General features: G+C 38.3%; 2 protein-coding genes and 1 long non-coding RNA gene across 8 annotated transcripts; 2 read left to right on the forward strand and 1 right to left on the reverse strand.

The window, feature by feature from the left end:
- The first annotated feature begins 5,737 nt into the window (after positions 1–5,737).
- tmprss5 (transmembrane serine protease 5) lies at positions 5,738–16,349 on the forward strand. Of its 5 annotated transcripts, none has more exons than XM_088079062.1 (14): positions 5,738–8,066; positions 8,840–8,978; positions 9,290–9,370; positions 10,332–10,370; positions 10,480–10,593; positions 10,936–11,077; positions 11,298–11,411; positions 11,521–11,564; positions 11,714–11,876; positions 12,025–12,203; positions 14,326–14,424; positions 14,541–14,683; positions 14,836–14,988; positions 16,129–16,349. In XM_088079062.1, the coding sequence occupies exons 1-14, from the start codon at positions 8,064–8,066 to the stop codon at positions 16,135–16,137; spliced, it is 1,422 nt and encodes a 473-aa protein (XP_087935188.1). In that variant the 5' UTR covers positions 5,738–8,063; the 3' UTR covers positions 16,138–16,349. The 5 variants fall into 5 exon arrangements, with proteins under 5 accessions (XP_087935188.1, XP_087935186.1, XP_087935187.1 ...); XM_088079060.1 differs by having other exon boundaries at positions 12,019–12,203; positions 16,129–16,348; XM_088079061.1 differs by having other exon boundaries at positions 10,942–11,077; positions 12,019–12,203; positions 16,129–16,348.
- Positions 8,862–17,681, reverse strand: LOC148189393 (uncharacterized). The gene is made up of 4 exons (XR_015776825.1): positions 17,176–17,681; positions 16,695–16,872; positions 14,828–14,972; positions 8,862–9,000 (listed from the first exon to the last, which is right to left on the reverse strand). It is a non-coding gene; the product is annotated as an uncharacterized LOC148189393 (long non-coding RNA).
- On the forward strand, positions 16,450–19,561 carry pih1d2 (PIH1 domain containing 2). Of its 2 annotated transcripts, none has more exons than XM_088079065.1 (5): positions 16,450–16,883; positions 18,106–18,232; positions 18,324–18,554; positions 18,683–18,957; positions 19,102–19,561. In XM_088079065.1, the coding sequence occupies exons 1-5, from the start codon at positions 16,701–16,703 to the stop codon at positions 19,234–19,236; spliced, it is 951 nt and encodes a 316-aa protein (XP_087935191.1). In that variant the 5' UTR covers positions 16,450–16,700; the 3' UTR covers positions 19,237–19,561. The 2 variants fall into 2 exon arrangements, with proteins under 2 accessions (XP_087935191.1, XP_042342748.2); XM_042486814.2 differs by having other exon boundaries at positions 16,451–16,883; positions 18,106–18,226; positions 19,102–19,559.
- The last annotated feature ends 60 nt before the right edge of the window (positions 19,562–19,621 follow it).

Below are 19,621 nucleotides of genomic sequence, written 5' to 3' on the forward strand. Positions count from 1 at the left end.
TAATGGCACTGCCGTGCCGCAGCAGTCGCGGGTTCAAGTCCGGCTCACAGCCCTTTGATGCATATCGTCCACGCTCTCTCCCCCTTTCACACTGCTGATCTGTCCTATCTAATTAAGGCAAAAATGCCAAAAAATTGACATGTCTCAAAAACACCTCAAAACAGCATAAAATAGCATTCCAACACACGCTATAGCATAGAATGTTGCAAAAATGGCCAAAAACACCAAAATAATGCATGTTGAAAAAATGACCGAAAAGGCAAGGCTATGGTATAGCAAAAAATATAAAAATTGACATGTATCAAAAACAGTTGAAAACACCTCAAAACAGCATAAAATAGCATGCAAAGACACGCTACAGCATAAAAGGCTGGAAAAACGGCCAAAAAGTCTATAGTATGGCGAAAAATATCAAAAAATGACATGTCCCAAAAACAGCAAAACGGTAAGAAATAGCATGCCAGGACACACTATAGCAGAGAATGTTGCAAAAACAGCCAAAAAATCCCAAATATGGCATGTCCAAAAAATGTCAGAAAATACCAGGATATAGTATGGTGAAAAATGTAAAAATATGACATGTGCATAAAACAACAGAAAACTACATAAAAATAGCATGTCTAGACACATCATAGTATAGAATGTGGAAAAAACAGCCCAAAACATCATGCTATAGCATGTTGTCCAAAATTGCACAAAAAAGTCATACAATCCCTAAGTTTTTGATATGACAAGGACTCAGAGAATGCTATATTGAGTATAACAGAGCCACAAGTGGAAAAAAAAACAAATAAATAAGAATACACTGTAATTTAATAGGGGATAGTCCCATTTAATTTCTCTGCTTGTTTCACTTTGATAAAATGTATTGTCAAGTAAACGTTAACAACCTCTTATCTATTACCTCATCTATTGTTATGTTACCTATTTTAGTCATCCAATTATTGATTAATTGAAAATTTTAATGCCATACTAATTTATTCATGTGTTATTACTTTATATTGTCCAATTACATCCCCATTTCTAAGTTGCTTTTTTGTTCCTTGTTCAAATAATTTAATTGCTTTATGACCTTTCCCATCATGGCCCCTCAGCCCTGAAAAGACCTGCCTGAGGTGAGAAGGCTGGCAGTATCAGGGACTTTTTTCAAATCACTTCTTAAAACATATTTCTATTGACCTGCTTTTATGTCATCTTTTTATTTATTTTTATTTATTTAATATATGGTTCTTTTTAATTCCCTTTTATTTTGTGTATTTATTGCTTTTGTTGTTTGGGGTCTTTCATTTGTATTACCCTGTAGTGATATTTTGCACCCTGCATCTTGCATTAATTGTCATCTTGTTTTAAATTAATCTTAACTCTACCCTAGTTTTGTCTCGTCCGTGTTTAATTGGACTGTTTCGCTTTCTGTTGTTACATTGCCTTTTGCTTTGCTTGTCAAAGCACAATGTAAAGTCCATTTTTAAAGGTGCTATATAGATAATTTTATTTGATTGACAAGTGTTTCATAGACAATTTTATCTGAGCTGAAGATTTTTTTTTTTCGGTCTCATGTTGGTTTTTAATTTTTTGTTTTTATTATTTCCATTTATTTATTTTTAATTTGCCACTATTGCATTTTACCTTTTACTTGTTTTATGTTATCACACTTTTTGTATGTATTTAAATGTATTGTAAAGCACTTTGTAATTGTGTTTTGAAGATATCTATATAAATACAGTTTATTATTACTATTTATTATAACATGCAAGCTTTATGGTAGAGCCAGTGTCATATGTTGTTGACCACTGATCTCATAACCCAAGCAGATGGGTGTTGAGTGCCTTGCTCAAGGGTATTCCGAGCGTCAACAGCAGTCATAAAAAGTGTGGAAAAGATTTTAGATTTTTCTAGTTGATCCAACCATCTGGACTAAAGCATTTTCTTCTAACCTTCTCCAGCTTTCATTTCCTTACTAAGAAGTTAATTTTGCTTTGAAGCAAATATGTAATTTTGTAACCCCTTCACCTCGATCTCCACCCCGCCTTCAGCACAAGGCCACGCTCAGTGGAGGAGCAGATTGAGAGGGAGCCAGTGTTAATGTAATCTCCTCTGTTTAATTAGAGTGAGCATGGTGGGCAGCTAAACCAAACCACATTACCCACCATCTGGTGGGGAGCAGCTCTGCTCTTACCCACCCTCACTATCATTAGCCACTACAAGACAAGACGCAAACACATACATGACAGCTATTTATTCATCCTGCCACTTCCAATACAGACACAACTGCATACCATTTAGCTGCTACGATGAAGCCATACTTAGACCTGTCATAAATGTATTGTTGAGTAATTACAATACGCTGCGCACGTAAACGTCCAAATTAAAATATTTGTCACACTGAAATGCCCAAATTAAAATAGTTGTCAAAGACTTTAAAAGCCACAAATACAGGTTCTCTATCAATGGCTGTTTTCGTCAGCCATCTCTGCTCCACTTTTTCATTAGCTGTGACCTCCAGCAGTGACCTTCAACATATTTAAGAAAGCAAAATTCTATATGAGCAAATAACCATCATACATTTGATGAATACCATTTGTTGAATATTTACAAAAAAAATGAACACTTTTTTTTTTTTTTTTTACTTTGACTAAGCTGCATGGTTGTCCTCAAGATATCTTACATGGGAATCTACATACTTACCACTGGAGGGCAGTGTGCTACCACAGCTAAAATTCAGCTAAGACTGCAGGTTGGGCTCGAGCACAAAGTATTTACTGCTCCAGAGAAGCCAGAGCTCACTGGCAGGCAGCAGAGCAATACAATTATTGAAGCACAGAGGAGAGAGTCTGGCAGTGTGTGAGTGTGTGTGTGTGTGTTTTGTGATGGAAGGGGGCATAGATTAGTGGTCTCTCCCCTTGCCCTGTGCTGCATTATGACCTGGCAGCTTACAGTGGGCTTCACTTCTTGAACAAATGATAGTGTCATGACACCGCACACACGCAGAGCCAGCAACCTCAACCATGCCTTGGTAAAGTTTAAGGCCTAGTCAGTCATTTTTGACCCAATGCAGAGTTACAGTATATTCACATAACAGAAGAGGTCAGCGTTTAGATCAAAATAAGCATTTTAGCCACAGCTTTAGGGCTTGGATCTGTCTGTGGCTGGAGGATTAAGTCATGATGACATGATACACATAATTTTTGTTTCAGTGTGCCTTACACTCAGTGGTGTAGTGAAAGTGGATGAGGTGGGCAAACTATTAGATAGGTGAGTTATTGAGAAGGAAATAATAATAATAATAAATAACTTGTTATTGTGGGGTATATAGCACCTTTAAAAACACAGTTTACAAAGTGCTTTGACAACAAGGCAAAGCCGAGGCTGTAAACCCCCGAGTTAAAGAGAAATGGGTTTACTCTCCCAGTGGCTATGTCAGCTGAAAGGTAAGTATACTGTAAACAGCCAGAAAAGGATACTCTGTACACATACCCTTCACTACGCCACTGCTTACACTCTCCAAGGAAATCATTATCATGTTCATATACAAAGAATTACCCATAAATCCACTGAGAAATCCTTATAACTCCAGAACTCACCCAAGAATAATCACGTTTTTAAGCTTTCTACAGTAATACAGTAATCTGGTCTTAGCTACCTTTATATCTATGAATACAATGCAATCAGGAGCTGCTAATTCTGCATACTTTTAGTCTTACTGATTTGCAAAATGTAAACAAATTTGAAAAAAAAACCCAATAAGAATTTTATCCCCCAAGCCTGATTTGAAGAGCACACATGGGTTAAGTATTCAATACAATTCAATTTTATTTTTAAAGCATATTATCACAAAACACAATTTGACTCAAAGGGTTTTACAGCATACAACATCCCCCTGTCCTTAGACCCTCACAGCAACTAAGGAAGTCATTAGTTTAACCATAAAGTTTTATAAAATCTGGCAGTTTGATTGCCAATTTACATTGTACAGGCTAAATTAAAATCAACTGCTGATGCAAGCAAACCTTACTGGCAAAGCAATCTTAAAATTCTCTATGCTACAAGCCTGTATTTAACCCTTTGAAACCTGAGCAAACTGTTTTTTTAAAAACATGTGAAGAAGGCAATGAGCTACATGAGAAAAACTGATCTAAAAATGTACAAGAAATTAGTAAAACATAGAAGGAAAGTACCTGAAAATTAGCAACAAAAAAGGAAAAAGAAAAGAAAAAGAAAAATTACAAAAAAGAAAATGATTTTTAAAAAGTGCTATAGGACTTCCACAACAGACTCATCAACTACAACAAACAAACCATACAATAAAACAAGATTTTTGGAAATATTATTTTTAATAGTTTTCTAAATCCAACCTAATTTCTTGCAATCTTTGGGACATTTCTTGCCAAAATGCTCATTGCCTTTTTCCCATGTTTTTGAAAGAAATCAAACTTGTTCAGGCTCCAAAGGTTAAAATACTTGTGAAAGGCCTGGTGTAGCATAAAGATTGGAGACCCGCATCAAAACAGCCCCCACATAGCCACAAATTTGGCGTTTTCGGGTCTATTTTATACAAACTAAACAAACCAGATATAGTGTGGTAATTAGTGAGCTTTTGAGGTGTTGTTGGGAGGATTTTGTTACATTTGGACAGAGGCAGGTTAGATATCGAGCTAAGCTAACCTGCTATAGCTTCACACTTAATGGATAAATACAAGAATGGTATCAATCATTTCATTTCTTGGAAAGAAAGTAAAGCGTATTCTCCAAAAAGTCAAGTTTTTCCACAACAAATGTTAAGTTTAAAATCCATTCAAATAGGCTAAACATATTAGGAACACAATGGTGGTATTAATAGGTACTTAAATGTGATAGGGTATGGTGCTATGATATCCCACAAAATTGCATTTGGAATTTGGATTGTGCCTTTAACATTCTCCACTCTGCCCTGTAACTGTGAGCACTCCAACCCTTAACGGACGCCTCTGCTGAGAGGTCACAGCCAACAGCATCAATGGCACACCTCTCCTGACAGCCCATACATCAATGAGTCAGTTTTAAATGCTTTGGTGGGCTGGACTTTTGGCAAAAAGCTGTCAAAGCAAATGCTGTCCAAACTCTCAAAAGACGCTCCCTTCTTTTCTGCTCAGTTCGAACCGACTGTGGGATTTCCGAGAAGGGACCGGGAGACCGCATCTGATGTTCAAGGTTTGGACACTGAGAGAGGCATACATACTAATGGCTGAGATAAGAGTGGAGCTGATCAAATCTCACTCCACCAAACAGGGAGAGTGCTTCCCCCTCTGAGCAGAGAGAGATAGATGCAGCTCCAAACTGGGCTGCGGCCAGCCTCTTCACAGTAGACTGTGGCACATGAATAAATGAATGAATGTAGTCCACACTGGGGCGTCTGTGACACCAAGGTGACAGACTGTCATTGTTGTTGTTGGTGGGATTAACTCATGAAATTTAAATTTCTGATCAAAAGACAAACATGATGGCTTGTGTTCATCTTTTGTGTCAGTGTCTAGTTTTGTGTTTGCTTGGTTACAAATTGTGATATTTACTTAGGATTAGAGGGCTGGCTTAGATCATTTTGTGGTTGTTTCATAACATCAAGTGGAATAAACAATACTTACTACAATTGTAGTGTTTGAAAAGAGCTGTTGATTTACTTTATGATCATTCTGGAGACTGTACTTTGCGGTGTTGTCAAATTGTACTGAGACAGCTCAGTTATTTCAAAGGGTAGACTAAATATCTCAGTATGACTGGGGCAGAAACTACTGATTATTTGCATTATCAATTAATATGCTGATTATATTTTAGAGTATTTGTTCAGAAAATATCAGAAAATTGTGAAAAATGCCCTGCAAAAATTCCCAAAAGCTGATATCTTCAAATTGCTTACTTTTGTCCTAACTGCATATATGTTTAATTTAATTAAGATATTCAAGTTAAAATGATACAAAAAAAAAGAGCAATCTGCTCTGATCCTGTTATGTGAGAAGCTGTAAACAGAACATTTGGCATGTTTGCTGGATGTCTTAAAATGATGACATGGTTATCAGAATTATTGGCAGCTGATTTCTGTTGATCGACTACTGAATTATATCATCTCATCACAGACCCAAAATACTATATGAATTTAAAAGCACCACAAATATGATTATTAAGTTGAATTATCACTTTTTTCCCTCTCTCAAAGGCAAACTACGGTTTGTTACAACTTGGGTTTGATTTTCGTCAGTTAATACTGTTAAGTAACTTGAGCAGTATGGCAACCAGACAAGTTGTACACCAAGTATTTGGAAGAAAAAAAAGGTAAAAGTAAAACTGTTATCCAAACTCTCCATTGTCAGGGCTCAATATACCAAGTGCATATGCATGGTAGTGCATGTAAAATTTGTGCTGTGCAAGTAATTCTCAGTTCTACATACACCGGTACACTCTCACACACTGACCATGAGACTCACACAGTTGACACTTTTCACATGCTCTCACACCACACTTTTAAAAAATGCAAAACAACAGGAGTGAATATTCACTATTCTTGTTTCTAAATCACAAACTGAAAATTCTGCCCTTCATGAAAGCAGGATAGGCTGAATTAGTTGTATACCTGATAAACTGGTGAGTGGTTGGAAAATATCTGTATTATTCATAAGCACTACCTTTTATTTAAGAATTTGAGTTTGACTTCAAAATCACAAAGTAAAATGTTGAAAAAGGAAAGAGGAAAACGCAGCATATAATTGTTGGGAAACTGATTTAAATACTTGGCTAAGGCACATTTTTCATATCCCGAATGACATATTACGCCAATGAATGGCAGCTCTGTAAATCACTGTTGACTCTGCTGTCTGAGAAAACAAATTTCACCAGAAGAGGGAGACATCAAATCCCTGTGAAAATTATCAAACAGCAGCTATGCTCTCCCTGCTCCTCTGTTTGCTTCTGCAGGAGAACAATTAAGCGCAATGCAAATATTATCAAACATTATTAACCTCATAACCCCATTGATATGAATTTCAGCTGTTGCTCCACTGCATGCAATTCACGCAACTGGTGCAATGCTAATTACTCCGTGTTTGATTTCCAAATAATTCCATATGACACCTGTTAGATGAGCCAAATAGATCTGAGCCATTTCTTGGACAGTTGGACAAGGAGGAATTTTCTTCCTGGCAGTTGTTACCTTCACCTGGACTCTCACTAATCCCACATCATGCATTTGGGAGATACATAAACAACCTTTGTATCAAATATTCTTCTACCTACGAGAATCAAATTAGCCATTTCTTTTCAGTAAAAAACAATATTTTTTCTGAGAGTTGACGTGAAGACAGGCTTTGATCTCCCTCAAAACATTTTCTCACCATTTTCAAAGAGAAAATCCCAGTTATTAATTATTCCTACTATTCTTAGAGTTAATGATTCCTTTTGAAGCCATCTCTTCGAACGTGCTTAAAACAAAGATGATATTTGAAATACAGACAAAGATTATTGACGTAAACAGTCCGACTATGAGCTGGTTAAAAGGGCGAGGAGAGAGGAGAAAGTCTCATCTGTCAGCAGCGAGACAGAACAGACTTCATTTTGTTCTTGAGTGTTGAGAGATGATAGCTTTGGATTCCAAATGACGGGGGATTGACATGATATGAGACTTTTCAACAATCTGCAATAATGACCTTTTCTCCGAACCTACAAACTGTCAGGTAATAACATGTCTTGGGTGAAAATGGACAATTTTTGGCACAGGTAGAAAGTGTTACCTAGCAACACCCCGGTGTCCTGTCAATAGTCTAGCTTGGAGGTATCTCTGGAGATGCTCCCCCCTACAAAGACCTGGTTCAGCTTGCTTCAACAGGCCCCATGACCCCCCTGGACAAACAACAGCCTCATTCTCTGCACCACTGCTGACCTCATTGTCTCTTTGTGAAGGGAAAATCCAGAGTTGCATTCTGTTAAATGGCAAATGGTGCATCAACTGCGAGCAGGACGGACCTCTTTGCCTCCAGCACAGGCCGACAGATGAGCACGGACACTGCAGCTTTTTCCTCAGGGCTTTACGCAAGAAAAACATGGTAAGAACGGGAGACATATTCACTACACCTTGCTCCATCTGTCTGCAATCCTGCACTGTCACAGTTTACAGTCACAGCTGCTGTTTACACATGTAGCATTCACCTCAAACTTGTATCCTTCAAGTTTACTTATGTGTTATTTTTGCAGAATTCATGTGCATCTTTTGACCTATGCCGCACAGCTGTACTGAATTTCCAAAGTGCTCTTGCTTTACACAACTTGTGCTAATCCAAAATTACATGTCTAGCTACACTCGAGTGCTACAGTAATACAAGAGAGCAGATGGCGTGGCATTTATTTAGATGGATTTTGTACTGTAATTGTATAATATCAAGTCTGCATCTCACATCTAAGGAGAGCTTTATTATAATTACTGTATTACTCTCAATATGTTGCTTATAGAAGCAGCTGCTCCCTGGAGAGTAAGCCCAACAGAAACACACACTCCAGAGTGATAAAACTTTTCTGGAAAAACAAACAAAAAAATGTGTCTTAACAGACATGCCCGGGCTTCAACTTGCTCATTATACCTCGCACACTGATGGGATATGCGACACACACACACCTGTGTACACCTACAGCAATATCCAGGATTAATATCCAGGATTACAGTGCTCCTAATTAAATCTGACAGAGCCTGACAGGTGCACTGTTGTAAAGGAGCAGATGGTCAGCAGGTAGATTTTGTCCCACGTAAGCAAACTTGCCAAAACTCTAACAAATAGAAACAAGCTGTAAAAGAGGTCTGACGTGCTAACTGTAATTCTTACAGAGTCTTGATGGAGACACATTATCAGTGATTGAGAACCCGGCGGCTGTCAGCCATCCCTTTCATTCAGAGAAAACAGCAGGAGTTGCGGGGACCAAGGGAGTGCAGGGCTGGTTAAAAGGCATTCACTCCACAACTCACGGTAGGCTCCAGTGGTACACCACCTGCATCAGACAACAACAGCAACAGCACAAGTGCAAAAATACCCAAAAGGAGTTAAAAGACATCAAATATAAAGAGCAAGCTAGTCAACCATAAACTCAATGATGAGAATGCGATAAAATGTTACCATTCAACTCCTAACTGTTGTGCATGTAAAGGATATAGCTTGTTATTTTCTGTCTATGTCTCAGTGCGTCAATGTGCTATATGTAACAGTTGACATTTAATTATTCATCTCAGCTCATATCTGGGATCAGGAGGCATTAACTCCTGTCTTAATTGATGCTTTAGCTCACAGGCTGCTGAGGCTGCTGGCAGCAGTGTGTGCAGTTGGACTCCTGGGAGGCTTAGCTGTAGGTGTCTGGTTTCTAGGTGAGTCATTGTGTTGAGATAGAATCAGTAAATTAGCCTAACTATGACTGGGAACCGTTGAGAGGAAGGAGCAAAATGTCTTATTACAGCTACTCTAGCTTCTGTACCTTTTCAGGTCACATCAGAGGCTAACAGATAGATACTGGATTTTTGCGGGCAAGACAACATCACTTTTTGAAAGGTTTAACAATGTTCTATAGGGCTGCAGCTGACAAATATTGCCATTACTGAATGCTTGTTTTATCTGACTAATGATCCAAACTCAGAGAAGAGCAGCAAGAGGAGGAAGAAAAATATATAGCTGTAGTGATTGACAGTGGACTTAAATTCCACATTCACATTTTAGAAAATGATGAAAAGTCAAACTTTATGCTGGCAGTAATCAGAAGAACTTTTCAAGATTTATGCAAAGACATTTTTGCCATTATATAAATCCGTATTGAGATGTTGAATTTCAAGTTAGGTCTGGAGAGCTTATAAATTACAGAAATTAAGAAAATTTTATAGAGCTCCTACAGTAATTGCAGGTTCAAAAGAAATGGTATATGAGAAGAAGTTATGAAATTGCAATTAATATTATAATAACCAAGCATACATGAGACACAGATGTAACATGATTAAGATCTATACGCTTGTTTAAAGAATATATGATATTAAAGCTGAGCCTCTTCATCATCACCTTTAAGTAGAAGGGAACTCCTTCAAATTATTCCCACTCAGATGGTCTCTGATAGGCGATTTTTTTTCTTCATATTTTGTGTAGTGAAAACATGAAACAAGCTCCCTGAGGATGCAGTGCAGACCCCTTTAAGTAACTCTTATAAGAACAGACGGGATAAACTCTGGACAACAAATTACATTTTGTACCATTTTAAAGCCAAATTGTGATTATTTGTCTCATTTTGTTATATAAAGTAGAACTCTTAGATATGAAAATATTTAATTTCATCCTCTTTTGCAGAATATAGTTGTGCTGCCATACAGGGTCTGTCTGTTCTGGGTAATAATTCAGATAATCTGCTAAAATCTAATAGAAATAAACATATTTTTGTTGCCTGTCTCACTGGCTAAATTAATGACTGACTAACTACATCTTTATCTGCATACAGTCAAACTTCTGCTGAGGCCCTCCTACTCCCAGAGTCCAGTGGGACTCGGGGACACAAAGGAGACTCCTTTCTGCAATGTGACAGAGGATATTTCCATCTCTGACCCCCGGAAAGGTCTGCGTTTCCTCCTCTCTTTGGTGTTTGTTTCACTAATTTATGAAAAAACAGAGCAGGATTGTATGGTTGCATATTGAAATTCATCAAATTGGTTCATGGTTCACCTCTGAAGTGATTTTTAGTAGCAAAAATTATCATTCAGCAGCTGCTTCTTGTTGCCTTTTGTTCACTCCTGAGAGATGCCCATTGACTGACATGAAAACATTACACATAATGATCTGTTTGTATTGACTACATTAGCATAGATGTGTTTTTCCTAATCATTTCCCACTCATAGAAGAGGCTCGTTCATTACTGTTGACTGAGAGCATGTCTCTGGAGGGATTTTCAATCAATCAGGTTCAGTGTTTTACAGAATCAGCCCAGAGAACTCCCTACTGGAGATCCAATTGGGGAAGCTGCCCACCTGGCTGCCGGTGTGCTACGAGAGGTGGAACTCCTCTCTGGGAACACTGGTGTGCAGACAGCTGGGTTATCTGAGGTTTGCACTCCTGACAGAACCACCTCAGCCCTTAACTCTGATTGAGACTGGGGCACCCACACACTAACTTATAGTTTAATCTCAGCCTGCTTCGCCAAGGTTGACGGCTTGGCTTATTTATGATTCGCTAATACCTCATTTGCAACCTTGCTTCACACCTTATGAGTCTGAATTATCTTAACACTCACTCCCACTAATTTTGCATATGTTCTCTTACCAGACTGACCAAGCATAAAGGAGTGAATCTTACTGATATCGGGCCAAACTATACTGATGGCTTCATACAAATTACCTCAGAACACAAGAGCAATCTGGAAAATATATGGCAGTTCAGGTATGGCAATTTGTCTGAGGACATCATAATGATGCAGAAATGAAGAGAAAATTGTGGCTACCAACACATTAATTATGCATCATTAGTTATGCAATTTATTTTCATTTAGGGGGAACTGTATCACAGGGAAGGTTATCGCTTTGCAGTGTTTTGGTGAGTAAATGAAACTTTTTGTTTGACTTTGCGCAAACACCCCGTAGTTCCGTCACAGCACTTCACAAAAGCTCCACATCAGTGGAGTGAGTGATGCCACTTGCTGCAGCACTTTCTGACCACTTTTTGATGAATGGACCTCTGTGCAGAGTGTGGGACACGAGCAAAGCTGCCCAGGATAATCGGGGGAATCGAGGCCACGCTGGGCAGGTGGCCCTGGCAGGTCAGCCTCTACTACAGCAACCGACACACCTGTGGAGGCTCTATCATCACCAGTCAATGGGTAGTCACAGCTGCCCATTGTGTGCACAAGTAAGACAGCTGACCTTACCAGCACTAAAAGGTCTGGGGCGACAGACTCAGATAATCAGTCATTAACAGCTGCACCAAACTGGACAGATAACAATTCTCTCTTATCTGTCTCTGCCTGCTCTTTTCTTTTCTCAAATGTCAGCTACAGGCTACCTCAGGTGTCCAGCTGGGTAGTCTATGCCGGGATTGTCACCCGCAGCTCGGCTAAAATGGCTCAGCACACAGGATATGCTGTGGAGAAGATCATTTACAACAAGAACTATAACCACAGGAGCCATGACAGCGATATCGCCCTGATGAAACTGCGGACCCCGCTGAATTTCTCAGGTCAATACAGGAGGCTACTCATAAACTTGACACACGAACAAGAGAGCAGCACGCCAAAAAGACAACAAAAATGGCAATACTAGGGCCTCAGTTTAAGTTTTTTTTTTGTTAGGCTAACACATTTCAGCTAACAAATCTTAATCAGACCAAGGCTGTTATAGTTAACTAAAACAAAATTAAAAACCAATACTAGGTGTGATATCAATTTCAGTTAACAGAAATAAAAATGTTAAAAAAAACATAAAATGCTAAAAATGAGGGGCGTGTGGTGGCTCAGTGGATAGAGCAGCGCCCCATATACAGAGGTTGTATCCTCGCCGCAGCAGCCACGGGCTCAATTCTGGCCTCGACCCTTTGCTGTATGCGGCCCCCTCTCTCTCCCGCTTTCACGCTTAAACTGTCCTGTCCATTAAAGGCAATAAAAGCCCAAAAAATAATCTTTAAAATGCTAAAAATGAAAACTTTGATACTGATGCACTTATGTCTAAATGATTGTAAGTCATCTGTCTTCACAAAGTGTTGTTTGTATTGTAATACCTATACATAACATAAAAATAAGATCAGGAAACGATACTGAAGTAAAAACAAAATGAAAAAACAAATCAAATGAAAAAGTATTGAAAAATAATTGCCAAATATGTAAGATAAACTAACTTCTGTTACTGTAACGAAAAATCATAAGATAAGATAAGATAAGATAAGATAAGATAAGATAAGATAAGATAAGATAAGATAAGATCAATATACTGTACAAAAAAAAAAAGTAAAAGATACAAATAAAAAATAGAGGTACAAAATAAATATTAAAGTGCAAGAGTCTGTACTGACAGTGTTTGGATTGTGGATTGGAGGATATCAGTGCAGTGACAGCATGTGGCCTCCGCTGCTATTATACAGTCTGATGGTGGTAGGCACAAAGGAGCGCCTGAAGCATTCAATTTGGCTCCTGGGTGGAATGGTGCGCTGGCTGAATGAGATAAATGAATACACATCTTTTATCTTATTTATTTATTTTTTTTCATTTTTGACAGGAAAGGTTCATGGGTCAGCTTCAAACCCAGGCCAGTGCTAAGGGCTAAGCCTATATGGGGCACACACTCTACCCAGTGAGCTACAGGTCACACCAATCATATACAGTTTTAATCCAAAGTAGTGTTGCAGACATGCAAAAAAAAAAAGGCCAAGACATCTCTAAAGCCTTATAATGCATCATTTATAATAGTATGTTGCAACACATTTTACGTTTATAAAAAAACTGCGGCTCCTGTGATTTAGATATTGCACTTGGCCATATTGCAATACTGCATAATATTTTGATTAACCAAAAGGATACAAACACGTGTTGTGAGACTAAATACCTCTCTCCAACAATATCATCTCAAAAAAACAACTCTTAATACCAGTTCTATATTGGGCATACAGCCTCAACAAAGTTTAGAGATCCCTTCCAGAAATGTTTTTAATTTATAAAATTGCATTGCTTGGTTTCTTCATAAAAAAACAGTTACCTTTTAAAAAAAACATCTTTAAATTATATCTACTCCTTATCCCTCACTGATAATCCAGAATCAATGAATTCATAAATATTCTTAATTTCAAACATTTTATTACTGCACACCGGATGTCTGCTACTTTACCGAAAAGTCAATTATGAGTTTGCACTGGAGTCCTCCAAATTTTCACATCAAACTTCTGTAGGCTGCATATACCATAATCGGCTTCCTTGCATGTTCTTACATGTCTAAAAACTGAGATTTAAGGTGATCACAGTAAAACTTTCTCCATTAAGCAAGTTATGTGAAAACATTAGAGTCAAACTGCACATTCATCATTCTGCACAGCCAAGTGAAGCAACAACAAGCAAAACACATTTTTGAGTGATGGGGGGACTTAAGAGATCTAATCAACAATAACCCAAACATATTCACAGTAGGTAAACTTGAGGGAGCCCTTTACAAGACAAAGCCATACCAAATGTAGTATGCGTACATCTCAAAAATAGCGTGGGGGAAAAAAAAACCTTATAACTATAAAAATGATCTGAATGAAAAATCACAGCGTTAACCAAAGTTGTCATGTTCTAACCTGTGAGAATTATTATGTAAATTTCCCCTTTAACTAGATACAATTAGGCCTGTCTGCTTGCCTCAGTACGACTATGATCTTCCAGGAGGTACTCAGTGCTGGATCTCTGGATGGGGATACACACAGCCTGACGGTGGTAAGACGCTACTGCACTGCTCTAAAAATCACATTTACATCTACTGCAGGTCTAATTCACAAATGATGGCAGCGTGTGCCAAGTGTATTGACAGAACAACATGTCTTCTCGCTCAGTTCACTCACCTGACACCCTGAAAGAGGCGCCAGTTCCCATAATAAGCACAAAGAAGTGTAACAGCTCCTGCATGTACAATGGAGAGATCACGCCACGGATGCTTTGTGCCGGATACACCGAGGGAAAAGTGGATGCATGTCAGGTCAGATGCATGTTCTGAACAGTACCTTACAGAGGCATTTTTAAGATCCATCCTCTCTTGTGTGACTTGTTAAAGGTGAAACGCTAACATAATGAAGGCTGTGTGAGTTTGCAGTGAACAGTGTGTGTGTGTGTGTGTGTGTACCTCTCTAGGGAGACAGTGGGGGTCCTCTGGTTTGCCAGGATGAGAATGTGTGGAGGCTGGTGGGGGTCGTCAGCTGGGGGACAGGCTGCGCTGAGCCCAATCATCCTGGAGTTTACACCAAAGTGGCTGAATTCTTGGGCTGGATCTACGACATGATTGAGGTCAACAGACTTCTTAGAAATTCTGTGGTAAAAAGTGTTTGTACAAGACAGAAGTATGGTATTTTATTTTAATATTTCTAGTTGATGCTACTTTATACTTAATATTGCTATATACTTTTTACCACGCCATACTTTGTAGGTGAAGATATTACATAAAACATGATAATCTAATAAAATATAATGTATTATGGATAGACTAGAGTGGGGCTGCAACTAATTACTATTTTCATTAAAGATTAAGCTGCAGATTATTTTCTTAATTAATCAATGAGTCTAGAATTAATTTTTTCCAAAGCCCAAGGTGACAACCAGCACTCAAAGATATTCAGTTTACTGTCATATAAGACACAAGATAGCAGCAAATCCGTTCATTTAAGAAAATGCAGCTAGCAAATGTTCAACATTTTCATTTGTAAAATGAATAAATTATCACAATAAACAATAACCAATTGATTTTCTTTTAATTTGCCAGCATTTTAGACAGCTGTAAAGTCATTAAAATTAGCTCCACCTTGACCAACAGTAAAATTATGCTTACACAGAAAGTAGCACAACAATAATATAGATATTTAGCTGTCATTACTTTTAATGTTGCTGATAATTTAGATTCATATTTAAGACATTTTATTGATTTCCAGGGAAAAATTGTAAGATTTTATGGTCACTCTTATACTGCTTATAGGCATAAAGAAATTAATTGAAATACACTGAAATAAGAAAAAAAACATACAGTATGCTACAATAAAAATATAACACAATACATACATACTATATATAAAAATATAAGAAAGATATGTCATATAAAAAACAGAATTATATGACATCCATACTTATATCTGCATAAGAAATATAAGCGCTTAGCTATGAACAAATATTAATGTTAGAGTAGAATAAGTAAGAGGTATGTCCAGGTTGTTATGAAAAAAAACACAGTATCTGTACTTTTAATTGACTAGTTTTACATTGCTATTATATTTGAGTAACAGATGACAATATTTCTAACTTACCAGAGAGCCCTAATGAATTTCATTCACAGTCATTATCATGATTTTTATATTATGCGCAACGACAATGAACCAGAAACTGCACAATGAAATTTCTTTAAGACTGCTTGCTAATAGTAACTGTTTCTCTTTGCAGAATTACTAAGAAAAGCATCATGAAGCACAACAAGCAGAGGATGCTACTGATATTACTGTGTGGAACATCTGAAAATCAAAGTTGATATTTTTACTTTAAATGTCCGTTATACAATGTATGCATAGAGAAAGACTGGGGACATGAAGAAATGCATTTTTACGTTATATTTTTCATGTATGAAATATAAATTATGGCTCTTGTACAACTGTGTCCTGTGTTATTATCTAGCTGCAGGTCTGCTTTTAAAGGCAGGGTGGCGTTTGTGTGACTTCTTCCTGTCATCTGGTTTCCATAGCAACATACAACATTCTTTGGCTACACTGGCGTTAGACATTAACACAATAATAGTTACACTTTTGTATAATTTAATGTTAAGAGTCTCTTTCACTAGTGACACGCGTTTAACACTGTAGACAAGATCCTGTTTTTCGTAGCTAAGTAACTTCAGCCTACAAACTTCAGCGTTTCTGAGGTTGATTAGTTTTCCTAGTAGAAAGTTAGCATTAACGAGCTAGCGGCTAATTAACCTTAACGTTTGTTTACTAACGCCAGAGTAGCATATTCACCTCGAGATGTGCTCCACTAGCAGCACAGGGGATGTTTTGCAGCAGATCAACCAGTTTTGGTCCATGTTGGATGAACTTTCTCAAAATGACCCAGCAGCGTATCGCATGTTCATTGACAAACAGATGAAGGAAGGAGCTGAATTCAGTGCACCGCCTGAGCTCGACACCTGTTTGTGCACTGAAATTTTGGTAAGTTACAACCGTGGTAACAGCTTAGTTTATTAATAAATTGTTACTAGTTAACTTCAGTTAAGTTATCAACCCTGTGTTTCTAATTTCGCTCAACTGACATTTCACATCACAGCAGGGAGAGCACACGTGTGCCTCATTAATGGTGTCTCCCTGTTAGCAGGAGAAGAGAGCTTGATACGTTTGGCCTATCGTAGCAGCAAATATACAGATGTTACTTATGGTACTAATGAAAGCTCTGAAATATTCATAAGTCCCAGTGAGAGTGAGGCTGAGCAAACATGCACATTACCAGGGCTGCGGTTGATAAGCTCAAATAATTTCCTTTTCTAACCACTTTTCCTCGCTCCTCCTCGGCTCTGTGATGATGCGACGGCGAATGTTTTTGACGTCGGTTTGCTGTCATGAAACTACAATGTTCACATGATGGACTACAAAAAGCACATCATCACTGGATTGTTTTTTATGCTGCAAAAAAAATGTGTTCGTAATTGTTTTATTTGTGTTTTCTTTTAAAAACTTCATTTGCTGCCTTCTTAAATGCCTTTGTAATGTGGATCTTAAATAGTGCGCCATAAATTCTGAGTAAATACTGATCTCTGTCTACAGATGTTCTGTGGAATATTCACTGGCTCTATAAAAGAAAAGAGTGAAAAGGAGACATCAAGACACAAATTTAACGTTTTCAAATATCTTGTTATGATCACTCAACAATCTTCACCAAATTTTTTTCAGTTTACCATTGTAGAAGACTGCAAAGCAACAGTAAGAATAAAAACACCCCAAAAACCCTAAAAATATTCACTTTTGAGATCCTGAAACCTGCATTTTGTGTCTCATTTTCCTTAAAAATGAACTGACTCTCTGTTGGTGGACCGATCACTTAATTTGTTTATTAAAATTTTATTGAAATCACAAGTGCAATATCCAAATTGCATTCTCTGTCATTTTTTTTCTAAAGATAATATGTGTCACAACATGCTGTCATAAATGAAGCATTGTGATGCAGCGGAGATGCACCAGCCTACAAATCATATCCCAGACACAAATTACACTATCAGAATAATCACAGTATGATTGTTTTTGCTTATTGTGCAGCCCTACTTCATTGACAAATTGTCTAATACAAAAGCTGCCACATCTGTGTGTGTTTATAGTTTAAAGATAGGGTGTGATTTGCCTTTTTTTCTAATGCCAGACGGTACATCTGTGTCCTCAACAGGAGCCCAAGAAAGGGTCGCTGTACATCAACATATGCAGCTGGAGACGTGTGCCTGCACCTCAGGATCCCAGCAGGCCTTTACCCGTGTGTGCAGGGAAGCCGGAAACAGACACAGATGAAGGTCAAAGTAAAAGACAAAGCTGTGCTGCATCACAAGCAGAATTGTTATAAGACGTAAATAAGGAAACTAATAAATTTAACGTGTGGTTCCTTTGCAGGCTTGTACACTGTGTTGGATGTGGCATTAAACTATACAGTGCTACAGGAATGTATGAAAGACAAAACAGAATTGTATTTGCTGGCCCTGAGCTGTGCCCAGCAGCAGCTTGGGATGACATTATCCCAGCAGTATACTGTCGTCAGCTGTAGCCCAAGAAGTAGCCCAGATGACTTGCATCGCCGGCTTGGGTTTCGACAGTGGCCTAACACCTCCACACAACCAGACACTGGTAGAGCAATAAGTCTTATACCCCGATAAGCTGCTACAAGCCCTTTATATTTTTCTTGGCTACTGTAGGTGAATCATCTTTCACCTTCTACAGCAGCTCCTAATAATCCATAGTGTTTCTTTTTACAGCCAGTCAGACCCCAGCTGCCCTCCTACAGCAGATCTCCTCTCTACGCTCACAGAAACAACACGAAGAACCAGCAGCCCAAATTATCTGCAGACCTGCAGAGCACAAAAAGAAGGATTTGATCCAGGTCATCTCCACTACATTTGTGCAGCCTCAGAAGCCAGAGTACCAACTCGAGGTGAAAACCGATACAGAAGGAGTTGCTCGCAGCATGGAGCTGACAGTGGAGCTGCCAAAGGTTTGCTCCATGTCAGAGTGCCAGCTGAGAATCTCCAAGGTTAGTGGTTACACACTCCCTTGAACAGTTATAATGAGCCGCTTTAGAATCCAAAGTGTGTCAGTGCGTAGTTGGGTGTCATGTAAAAAATATATAATTGGCCTTGCAAGTCAAACAGTGTGTTGAACATATTTTTCTCCACAGGACGACGTCTTAGTGGAAGTGGAGGATGTCTACTATTTGCTTTTGGAATTCCCCAAAACTGTGATCGAAGACACCGCATCTGCCATTTTTAACAAGAAGAAGCGAACGCTGACTTTGAGAGTGGATGTTTTCTGACTGTTTGGACAAACAAATGCGCACCGAAGTAAACAGTCAAGCTGAGAATGTGCTCAAGAAACTGTGAAGCTTGGACTGAAGTAACCAGCCAAAACAAATTCCTACTATGCAATCTAAAAAGTGTTGTGAACACATTATGCTACAGAGGGACTCATGCTCTGCCTCAAAACTTCTGCTACCAAACAACAAACAGCTTCCCTGTAAAGTAATCCGCTCCCAAAACCAAAGTGATGTTTTTACTGAATATGCCACTGTGTCTCTTTGTGCTGTGTGGGCTGATCTGCAGCAGCAAATGTAATTCTTAACCCCCCCCCCCAAAAAAATGAATTGACTTTAATAACATTCTGTGTGTTTTGTTTTTTAATGTGTGGGTGCCTGACTGGAG

The sequence above is a fragment of the Plectropomus leopardus genome, chromosome 6 (genome assembly GCF_026936395.1).
Source record: "Plectropomus leopardus strain MGB_pleo_1.0 chromosome 6, ASM2693639v1, whole genome shotgun sequence".
NCBI classification, from domain to species: Eukaryota; Metazoa; Chordata; class Actinopteri; order Perciformes; family Serranidae; genus Plectropomus; species Plectropomus leopardus.